At 29.0% G+C, this 12648-nt stretch overlaps 2 protein-coding genes across 2 annotated transcripts in view; one reads left to right on the forward strand and one right to left on the reverse strand.

Moving 5' to 3' along the window:
- Positions 1 to 12648, forward strand: part of LOC132951160 (uncharacterized) — a 162157-nt gene that overhangs the window by 122762 nt on the left and 26747 nt on the right. The window contains exons 95-98 of the mRNA XM_061022906.1: positions 3902 to 3946; positions 5988 to 6050; positions 6353 to 6382; positions 7010 to 7057. Coding sequence (XP_060878889.1) covers positions 3902 to 3946; positions 5988 to 6050; positions 6353 to 6382; positions 7010 to 7057 — 186 coding nt within the window. The remainder of the gene's footprint in view (positions 1 to 3901; positions 3947 to 5987; positions 6051 to 6352; positions 6383 to 7009; positions 7058 to 12648) is intronic.
- On the reverse strand, positions 8055 to 8998 carry LOC132950570 (uncharacterized). Its single transcript, XM_061022085.1, has one exon. It carries the CDS (start codon positions 8949 to 8951, stop codon positions 8055 to 8057), a length of 897 nt encoding a protein of 298 aa, XP_060878068.1. The 5' UTR covers positions 8952 to 8998.

The raw sequence follows: 12648 nt of genomic DNA on the forward strand, positions 1-12648 counted from the left end.
TTATCTAAGAAATATGGTGTGGGTCTCACTCTTTAAAACTGATTATTCAATCTCAATGAGCAGGGGTGGACCCAGAGGGGGTAGGTCAACTGACCCATAGTTTTTTTCTGAGGTTAATGTGGCTTCTCAAAATGACAAACTGCATAACACTTTTTTATTTGAAAAAAATATATACAATAATCAATATGAAAATTAAAGTAAATAATAATTTTTAAAACGTACACAGGCTCAAAAATGTTCCTATAAAAATACAATTTTAATGTATAAGTATAGAAAGAGTAAACATATAATGTATAATATGTATATTATCAATTATGATGTATAGACGTGTAGACTGAATATTGTAATATAAATAGCGCGTACGAAATCGTGCTTTAACTCATTAATTTAAATAATGTACCTAAATCGGAAAACACAATACCTGTGGCTGTTATACGGCCATACGAGTCTGTACAAAACATAAGTTGTTTACTTGTTTATACAAATATATAATATAGTATTATAGTATATTATTATCACGTAGGTAAAATTGTAAAATCTTTTTTCTATTTATAGACTTTCTTATAGTATTATCGGTACAATACTACGATTATTTTATATTATTATCCAACATCATGAGCCCTGGTCGATAACCGTTATGGATGTATTATGTATAATAATGTATATAATTATGTTATAATATGTAACTCATTCGCCGTATTTCGATCAATTTTCTTTTAGCTTGAGATTTGTAGATCAACAAGGAGACATCAAAGAACACTTTCTATGTTTTAAAGAACTACCTAGTGCAACTGCAAATTATTACTTTGTCATCATAAAAAAAGTGATGGAAAAATATAAATTAGATATTTGCTTATGCCGTGGTCAAGCCTATGATGGGGCCAATACCATGTCTGGACGGTTTTCTGGCTTTCAATCAAAAATAAAAGATATATCACCATTGGCACTATATATTCATTGTTATGCTCATAATTTAAATTTGGTGCTTATAGATTCTATTAGATCATCTAAGTTTCATTATTTGGTACTCTTGAGGCATTGTATACATTTATAACAAGTAGTTTACCAAGACTAAAAATATTTGAAGCAGAACAAAAGACAATTGATGGCTTAGTACTAACACTAAAACAACTTTCAGAAACAGGATGGGAAAGTCACAAACGTGCAGTGGACTCGGTGTACATAAACTTACCGGCAATTGTTATCTCATTAAATCGAATTTCAGATGAATTTTAAATTCAGTTTTTTATTAGCTTTGTGGAAGAATATACTTGGAAAAGTTAATATTTTATCAAATTACTTACAAAATTCTAAAACTGATTTAATAACTGCGCATGATATGGTTTCAACATGTTTTTTAGATATTTCATCTTTAAGAAATGAGGAACATTTTTTAAAAATAAAATGTATTGAAACTGATTTGTGTGGACAGTTTGGAGACAACAATAACTTTAATCAAGGACGTATAAATACAAAAAACGAAATTCATGTCGAAAGTAATTTTGAAAATATTATTGAGTCAGCTGATGAAAATTTTAAATGTAATACATATTTTGTTAATTTGGATTCATTTACAAATACATTGAAACACCATTTTGAAGATTTCTCTGATATTGTTAAAAAGTTTGAAGTACTTAATCCAAAGAAAACATAGATGAAAATCTTGTTTCTATTAAACATTTATCAAAATTTTATGAAGTTGATATAGATCAAATTTATGTAGAAGTGGAATACCGTTCATTTTGTCTGGTTTACCATCAAGTTTATGATGAAACTGAACTTTTAAAATTAAACGCAGTATTAAAGTTCATGATATCTCGAGACATGGTTTCTTCTTATCCAAATTTATACACTTTGTATAAAATATTTTATACTCTTCCAGTAAGCAGTGCAACTGCAGAAAGAAATTTTAGCCGGTTAAAACTACTTAAGACATATCTTCGCTCAACAATGAATGAAGATCGACTTTCAAATTTGGCAATATTAAGCATTGAAAGTAATATTGCACAAAAAATTGATTTTGACAAAGTAATTAGTATATTTGCACTTATGAGGAAGCGTAGAAAATTATTATAATGTTTTTATTTATTAACTATTAAAAATTCAAATTCTATAAATACATTATTTTTTGTATTGGATTAGAATCTAGAACCACCTTCTCTAGATCAGATATCTATTGTGAAATTGAAAGCTTTCATTGAAAACTAAATACACCACAAATAAATGTATACAAATAAAACATTAAATATGTATAATCCCTTCTCAAAATTATTTAAATATTAGCCAGGTAAATTTGTTAATTGAATATACATTTTAATGCAACAATTAATTAATAATACCTAAAGTTTGTAAGTAAATTTTATATAGCTATATTGAATGTTGGTATAAAAATATGATATTAATGCCTAACTATTAAGGATAATCGCGAGCGTAGCGAGCGACTTTGTAATACATAGTTGGTTGTAGTTTCTACTCAGTGGCCACTCGTAAATGAGGCAGACCCACAGTACTGAAATCCTGGGTACGCCACTGTAAATGAGATACCGTTTGAAAATATGTGCGGGACGTCTTAGAACCTAAAATCAAAACAGCAGCATTATATTTTGTACATGTAAAAGTTTCTAGATTAATACAATAATACAACGATTTCGATCGTTAAGGATAATAATATAGTATTGTGTATTTTTTTTTATGTTTCCTTCAGTGTTTTTTTGTTTTTATGACACTGGTGTGATTATAATTTTGATATACTTGTAACGTGCCGCAGTCACCAGTTGAATGGAAGAAGGTGGTATTTAAAATAAGTCGTGAATGATTGTATACTTTGTATGTTTTTATTATTTATTCAAATATAATAATTAGGAAAATATGCTAAGCCTAAATAATTAAACTGAAGCTAGCGAGTTGTGACAAGTATTTAGCTTGTGACTGTTCTGAAGTTGGTCTGTTGTTCGTCTGATGAACGCTTGTCCATCAGCTATCCTCGTTGGGTCAGTCCCTGTCCCTACTTTACTCTGGACAACCGCACATGGTCGTCCTGCGGTTAGGCCTAGCGTGGGATTGCCAGTTGCCACACGCTTTTGCACGCGCCGGATGTCTAACATATATTTGTTGTTATTGTGCATTTGTGGTGTTATTCCATATAACCACACAAGATCTGTACGGACATATTATTAGAGTTATTTATATACGTAGTCATAATATATACATCGACGCACGCCGCCATGGTCACGAGCTCGATATTAGTATCTATATGCGTTGTTTACGCGGTATCTTCGCGCTACTACCATTGATTAAATATACAAGTATATTTAATCAATGCTACTATTACACACGCATTGTATACGCTATTACTATTGCTCGCGTATTATATATTTATAATTATATTTACGCGGCGCGTATTATATATGATTACGTATACACTATGACATAACTTAAATAGGTGTTCATATGGTAATTAAATAGGTAAATAGTCTCGCTACATACTTTCTAGTTTTTTCATGGTAGATAAAACTATTACCTACCTACAGTACATTTGGTAAAATTTGGTTTATAGTTTATACGGCAATATCACGCGAGTCGCAAGCTCAATAATTTTAATTAATTATAATTTATAATTTATAATAATATGCATAGTAGGTATACAATTACAAGATATATTAAATTTTAAATCACACCATCGTCTTAAACACAAAAATATACTTAGGATTTTGAAAAAAAATTTGAAATAATATCGTAGTTATTAAAATTATTGTGTGAATCACACGACCGGTTGACAGACGCATTTACCGTTCACCTTAGCGGCGCGCGAACAATCAGATAACACCATAATATAAACAATACTAGGAAGTGAGAATTATACTTTTCAAAAGTTCATAAAATATTTAATTTTTATTTTTAGGTTTATGGGTTTTGGAATACAAAACATTTAAAAGTTTTAAAGCTGGTAAGATTTTTTTCATTTTTTTTCGATACAAGTATAACATGTTATAGTTTAATGTAAAATATTAATTAATCATTTTGTTATAACTTAATTCCTATTACACCACCTATACCTATGGCTATTTGTAAATTATACATGTATTTACCTATTTTGACTTTAAGTTCTCCAATGGTTGTACGTTTAATTGTAAATAAATTCAACACATGGCTACCTGCAGCTGCTTTTGAATACTTTTCGATTAAGTATTATCTGATATAATATGATCAGGTGGCCTGGTGTGGCTCAGTGTTTGGCTTCAGTCACAAACGTGGCCAGTATCGGCCGTTGTCATGAGTTCCTGGATGGGTGACCATCCGGGTTTTAGTGCGAATTCTTTGCCACACATGCACGTATTCAAACCAACTGTACCCTCTCCCACAGTAACAGGCTAATATCCTCCGTTGTCGAAGCCTTAATAAAAAAAAAAAATTCTTAAAAAATGGTCAGATTGATTTATTATATTTTATGTATTTCTATACTATTATAATACTTGTTGTACCATATGATACAGAGACGCCAGTTTTCAGTAAATTGTATGAATACTTTTAAATAATGTTTAATCCATTAAATCTCCCATCCAAAATAATTTCATAGATACCTATGTTTGAATTCAAGCCTGGTAAACGAGTTAAAAAGTTAAGTTAAGTTAATTTTAACTTTAAAACTTAACTTTTTTAAATTTAATTTTCATTAACTTAATTTTTGCTTTACTGAATTTTATTGATATTAACTTAATAAATAACGAATTACTTTTAATCAAATCCAAGTTACATTAATTTATAAATTATTTATTTATTTATATATAAACGCCAATCAGCAATTTTATGATTACATTTAAAATTAATATATTAATGTGTAGTAAATGTTTATAACACACAGTAAAACCAAACATAATATAGAAAATTAAACTCAATATAAACATAATATAGTAACACAGTGTATAGTATAGTACAGCAAATTTATAACTAATACATTTATTAAATATTAAAATCAAAATTAGCATTATTTAGCTTACGTAGGATTCTATGTAAGGGATGATTGTGTCCATAGGATGTGTTGTGGGTTGGTACTTGAAAGAGGGAGTGATTTTTGGAGAAGGAAGGGATTTGAAGACTTACGTTGGAGAGGAGATTAGGAGCATCGATAGTGCCACCTTGGAGCGAGGTTATAAAGTGCTCATCAGCATCTTGTGGACGTGATGATAGCAGTGCTAATTCAAATAAACTACATAATAAAGAATAATCATGAAGAGGGTGTACTATCTTCATAAGATGGGCAATGTAGGAAAGAAACATATTTTGGCCACGCTCGAGTCATAATTCATCTTTAGCCAAGTAAGGATGCCATACTACCACTCTATATTCCAATATTGAACGTACTAACGAGAAATATAATGTGCAGAGACAGCGAGTAGTCGAAAACTGTTTGGTATTGCGCTTAATAAATCCTAAGACTTTTAAAGCTTTACCTACCGTGATATTTATGTGATGCTCAAAGTTCAGTGATGGAGTATAATGAATACCGAGATCTTTATAAACGAAAACACGGTCAAGAATAGTGCCATTACAAGAATAGTTATGGTAAATAGGAGACTGCTTTTTAGAAAAAGTCATAACGTGACATTTGTTTGTATTAAGGCTAAGACCAATACTCCGTGCCCAAATTAAATTATAAATGTAATACAATTATTATTAATCATGCATATTGCATAAACATTTACTTTTTATTATTTTAAACTAACTACTGACTATTTATATAATATATATAACTTAAGTTAAGTTAATAAGTTAATTGGAAGTTTCCATAAGACCTTCAACTTAACTGAGTTAAAAAAAATTCGTTAGCTATTAACTTTAAACTTTTTAAAATGTTTTTTTATCAACTTTACTTAACTCAATTAAAAACTATCATTAATACTAGCCCAGACTTGTTTGAATTTGCTGTAGTTTGTAAATAAACTTAAATTGAAAGTAGATTATTATATCTAAAGTAAGTCGTTTTTCAGTTTATCCTAATCCTACGACATCTGCAGCTTATTCTGAATACAAAAAAGTCTTCGAGAATATAGGTATGTTTTAATGTTAGGATAATATTATAAAGAACAAACAAAATACATTAATACAATTCATTCATACTATTTGAGCTTATTGTTAGAATAATATTACAAAATATTCTAATAATAATATCATGCATTACCTATGTAAAGTATACATTGCCTATAGTTTATAGACTATGGATAGGTACAAATCAATATTAATGTAGTCTATAAGCACTATAATAAAAGCAGAGTCCCTGCAAATAATATTATACATTGGATATATATGTTTAATTTTCAATTGTTTGGTGTCTTATTCTAAACAATACCAAAAGATAACAACGAAGGTACACCTATAATTGGAAGTAAGTGTTTATAATATTTTTTCATTATTATTTGTCAAATGTAGGTACTTATAAAACATAAGTATAATGTAATAATATTATGTCTAATCTAAAATTTATAAATTGTAAAAATGTGTTGTTAATGAAGTGTCAATTTAATAAAACTACATCAAATTCATAAACTTGTTTTGATATTTCACAAATAATTGTTCATCTGTTATCACAAAATAGAAGTGACAAATGAAAATGCGAGATTTTCCAAATTTAAGTTTTTTATTAATAGTTTAAATGGTAGGTAAATTATTATAGTGAGTTAGTTATATCTATATAGTTACCTATAAAATTATAGTATACAATAATAGAATACAATTTTTCTTTCTACACAATTTCACATAAATCCCCTCCCCAAAACTTTAATTGTGATACTTTTATAAAATATGTAACAAGTAATTTTCTAGGTTTCGATTTAAGCGAAAAATCAAAAATTCAGTTGTAAACACGTGTCTCCAAAATGTACATAATAATTATTTCCAATTTTTAACCTGCGCCAGTAGATGTGTTTGAGTTACTTTAAATTTATATAATAACCTAAAAGTTAAAACAAAATATTTTACTATTCAACAGTATTGTAACAAATAACTTTTTCAGTACGACACATTATGACTGAAGAGGAGTTTGGTATAGATTTAATACAAGGTAAACTATATATTATAATATTATATTTAATTATAATAATTATAGAAATGTGAAAATGAAAATCTTTTGTCACTCATGTTCTCTGAAACTATTAATCCGATTTTCTTGTTTTTTTTTTTTAAATGAAAGAGTACATTGTGGAGTAAATTTTAAGCTTAGTTTCAATCCTATAAGTTAATTGAGTAATTATTTATTTATAATTGTTTATTTTTCAATACCCCACGGCACAGCGGAGAAAAAAACACAGACGTCATACCCCACTGTCAGGCGTCCGCACTCCCGACCGGCTACCACCACGGCCGCCGACATACTTAGGGTCGAGCCACACTGCGGTATATTCGCCGTTGAGGCCGAACGGTTTTACCGCCGCGGTTTTTACGTTCGTGAAAAACATACATGATTAAATTTAGCGCGCCATACACAGCGGTTTTACCGTTCGTCGCCGTTCGCCGCCGCCGCGTGCCGCTGCATGCAGCGGTTGAACGGCGGTGCCGTTACGCCGTTTGCTTTAATATAACACTATTTCAAATGACGTGTGTCACACTGCGGTACCCGTCCAACGGTTTGAAGAAAATTGTGTATTCAATTTCCGTGAACAAAATTTGTTAATTTTTTCTTAATTATTTACCCTGGTGCATTTTTTATATACTACATAATAATGATTGACGTGGAGTGCCTAATATTAGAAATCGAAAAGCACGAATGCATTTGGAAAACCACTAGTAAAGGGTTTTTGGAAAGAGATGTTAAAAGAAAATCTTGGTTGGATATAGCAACGAATATATTTGAAAATTGGGAAACATTTTCAATCAAAGAACAGGAAGATAAAAGTAAGTTGTATAACACATAGGTAACATAGTACAATATAGTATTTTTATAATTTGTATTGTTTACACAGGTTATTTAAGAATAAATATAAAATTAAAATATTAATAATTAAAAGTTTTAATAAATCTCAAATAAGTTTTTAAAAAATTAAAATATTAAATACAATTTCTTATACAAATCTATATTGGAATGGAATAGATCCAGCCTCTAAAAAATAATTTGCAAAATAGTCCCTAACATCTTTGCCTTGCGAACGACCTCCAGTATCATTCTGGTGTACTTCTAAATCATCTAAGCTATTGCTTAGCGTATCTTCAAAATTGACACCGTCTCTTCTTCTGACAAAATTGTGAAGTATACAACAAGCTTTAACAATAATATCGGCAAAATCCGGTTCTACATTTATTGCTGTATGTAAAACTCGCCATTTATTTGCCAGTATGCCAAAAGAACACTCTACATACCTCCTTGCTCTTGACAACCTATAGTTAAAAATCCTTTTTCTTTGATCAATACCACGTCCCGGAAAAGGTCTTAATAAATTTTTATGTAGACCAAAGGCTTCATCTCCAATTACAACATATGGCTGAGGGTTGTCACTGGTATTTGGCAAACAAACCGGTGCCGGTAAGCCAAGTTGTTCCGAATATAAAAGTTTTCCGAAGGGACATTCTCTAAAAACAGTGGAATGAGCTTCTCGTCCGTATGCACCTACGTCGATAGATATAAAGCAGTATTCTGCGTCCACTACTGCCATTAGAACTATCGAAAAAAATTTCTTATAATTAAAATAAATTGATCCCGAGTTTTTAGGATTGACGCATCGTATATGCTTTCCGTCAACAGCTCCCACACAGTTGGGAAATTGGGTTTTTGTAAAAAATTTGTCCGCTACATCACGCCACTTTTCGGAACTTGGTTTTGGCATTTCAGCTTGCTGCAGAATATTCCAAATTACTTCACACGTTTCTTTAATAATTTTGCTAATAGTGCTTGTACCAAGTGAAAATTCATATTTTAATGCAACAAAAATTATGCCAATTGACAAAAATCTATAATAGAACATAATTTTAACTTAAATATCCGTAGAAAAAACTGTTTATATATTTTTGAGATTTTTTGGTTACAGTATGAACTATGAGAACCTTGTATGAAATTTTCTTCTTTTAAATATAAAAAAGGTGGGTACGTGGATGTCGCTCTACTGTACAGTAGGTTACAAGTGGGCTACTGTAATGGATGGTGTTAAATTTGAATTCAATGATAAAATATAATTGTATAAGAAAAACGATTCTGAGCGAAAACGATCAGTCAGCCTTTGATATTACTAAGTATATTTGATGATATTATTGTGAATAAAGTAATTTATTTACAATTTGTACAGCCTATTTACATTGAACCTTGTTTTAAATTTTTAACCCTTAGTTATAAAAGTTGAACATTTTATACATTTTTAACTAAAAATAATAATTACATTTTAAATTTGATATATTTTGTCGTAATTCGATGTTTAAATACTTATGAAAAAAATTATGCCTATGTATTTTCAATGTTTTTCAACTGCTATTGTAACACTACATCAGGAGCCTTGCATTCAATTTTCACGCTTTTTTACCCAACAAATACATTTTTATTGATATTTATGAAAAAAAAACTAAAAAAATTGAAAACTGACAATGTCCGTAAACAGCTCAAAAAGAGTCAAATTATTTTTAAAATTTTATCGTGTATAGAAAATGCTAATATAAACATTCAGTCAAAATGGCATGTACCTACGGTCAGAAATTTTTACTTTTGACCCCCCAAAGTACCAACTAGATTCACTTTCCTATCAGAAAAGTTACTATTGAAGAAAATCCATGCACTTTTACTGTTCTAAAAGGTGATGATAGACACAAAAAAAAATAAAAAAAAATATATATACTGAAATATAAATCAATCTGTACATTTTTTAACACATTAAGTAATTATAATAGGATATACCTAATATATGGGTAACATAAACAATATAAAACATGATAGAGAATGGGCAACACCTCCAAAATTATTATTATCAAAATTATATAATTAATTATTAAGTATCTAGGTAGATTTACTACGTATGATTTTATGTTTTTTTAGAACTACTGGGAATATAAATCATACCATGGACAATGTATTAGATGTATTGTCAAATGATTACGAGATTGATGTGGAAGGTAATTCGTCAAGTTTGGAAACACCAGTGGCATGTAGTGTCACTAAAACGCAGTTATCATCAAGAACTAAAAAAAAAGTTCAAACAACTTCATTTCAAGATGCCTTACTAGATGCAATAACAAACCCTCCGTTATATTTTCAAAACCCACCTGAAGTTGATGACCCCGATAAAGCATTTTTGCTTTCATTTTTACCGGACATTAAAAAATTAAACGATGAACAAAAAATGGAATTAAAATTTTAATTTTTTCAACCCCTCAGAAGCATTACCCAATCAGCATCTCAACCACAAAACATCTTTAATAATCCTTCCAGTGCAAACAGTTCAGTATATCAACAAAATATGACTCAACATTTTCCATATCCTTACAGCTATAATAGACCTATAGGATCATCCACTGCGACTACGTCATATCCATTTCCAGAACCACTCACTCAAATCTCGTCATACACTAGACCACCACAAACTCTGCAAAGTCTTGAACAATCTAATAGTGACCAATATTTATTTAATTAATTTTTCATAATTTGTAATTTCATATCAAAGGCTGAATGACTTATACATAATAATGTAATATGTAATTCTATTTTTGTTTTTTATTTTTACATATATATGCAAATTTTTTATATATTTAGGTAAGTATTTCAAAGAAAAATGAATATTTTTAAATTTTAAAAAGTGATATGTTTTTTTTAATGTTATTTATTTCAGTCAAATTGTCAATATATATTATAATATTATATTTAAATATACTTTTACTGAAATTACTTTGTTAAATTTTGAGATAACTCACTTTCCCACAAATAACACACATAATATATTTTTAATTTTATAGTTTAATACATTAATTGTTATTGTAATAAAAGGTTTTTTTAGTTAATATTGCTTGAATCTACTTAAATTACCTCAATGTAACGGTGAGACGTTCTTCTGGACTTACGGCGTTACGAAATGCAGTGTTTTGTTTTTTTATAGAAGGTCGTATTTTTTCCAATAGTTTGTCAAAAGAACTGATTGACATTCTATAATATTCAAAAAATTTTCGGGATAACACCTTATATTTTCATAAAAAATATTAAATTTGTTTGATTCTTCACGGTCTGAATTTATTGGATGCACCCAGTATTTTCGGTTTTGCTTGGGTGGATCTAGCTCTCCACAAGCTTCAGCAACGGCAATTACTTTGAGTAAATTGTAGTGGTAAACAGCACGGTTAAGATTCATTCTAATTAAATATATATTGATTAAATATATTTCTTAAATATTTAATACGTATTATCAAGTACATTATGTACTCAATAGGTAGGTAATATTCATAATATTTTTGATACTTACATATTATTAGCACTCTGCATTATATTTAATTGAAATCAATTTATAGATGGGTTCAAAAAAGAATGTAACAAATAAATTTTTAGAATTTATAATTATCATAAATACAAAGAAATTATTATATATTTCTAGGTTATAAGATTCTTCAGTTTATGAATAAATTAACAAATTACGTGTTTATATCACCAAATTCCAAATGGGAATAAAACGAAAAAAATGGAAACGCCAAACGGTTTTGCCGTCCTAGTGTGGCGCAGCCACTTGAACGGTTTTTCAAACGCCGACGGCCTCAACGGCGAATATACCGCAGTGTGGCCCGACCCTTAGCAGTGTTTGGAAAGAACGTCATTCATGAACGCACGTTTATGCGTTCACGTTCATATAATATAGTGAACGATACGTGAACGTCACTCGTTTTTTGCAAATAGAACGTGAACGTGAACAATGTTTATATTTGTAATGAATTTGATCGATTTTTAAGACGTTCAATTTATTTACCATTTAATAAATATTATATGTATAAAATATATTTATCTTCTATATATATATATATAAAGTTGGATAAGTGGATGTCGCTCTGCTGTACAGTAGGTTACTGTAATGGATGGTGTTAAATTTGAATTCAATGATATAATATCATTGTATAAGAAAAACGGTTCTGAGCGAAAACGGTCAGTCAGCCTATGATATTACCAAGTATATTTGATGATATTATTGTGAATAAAGTAATTTATATATAACCTATTTACATGGAGCCTTGTTTTAAATTTTCAATCCTTTTTATACATTTTAAACTACAAAATAATTAATAAATTATAAATTTGATAAATGTTGTCAATATTTGAACCATAAATGCTTAAAAAAAAAAAATGTGCCTATGTATTTTTAATATTTTTCAACTGCTATTAGAACGATATATCAGGAGCCTTATATTAAATTTTCACGCTTTTTTACCCAACAAATAAAATTTTATTGATATTTATTGAAAAAAAAAAACTAAAAAAAAACTGACAATGTCCGTAAACAGCTCAAAAAGAGTCAATATATTTTCAAAATTTTATCGTGTATAGAAAATGCTAATATAAACATTCAGTGAAATGTTCAAGTATCTACAGTCATAAGAAAATTGTTACATGAGAAATCGAGTGAATATCAAATGTTGTAAAAATATAAATTTCAGACGCTCATAAAAATTAAATTTAAGTTTCTTGTAGACATTTTTTTTTTGATA

The sequence above is a fragment of the Metopolophium dirhodum genome, chromosome 8, assembly GCF_019925205.1.
Source record: "Metopolophium dirhodum isolate CAU chromosome 8, ASM1992520v1, whole genome shotgun sequence".
Classification (NCBI taxonomy): domain Eukaryota; kingdom Metazoa; phylum Arthropoda; class Insecta; order Hemiptera; family Aphididae; genus Metopolophium; species Metopolophium dirhodum.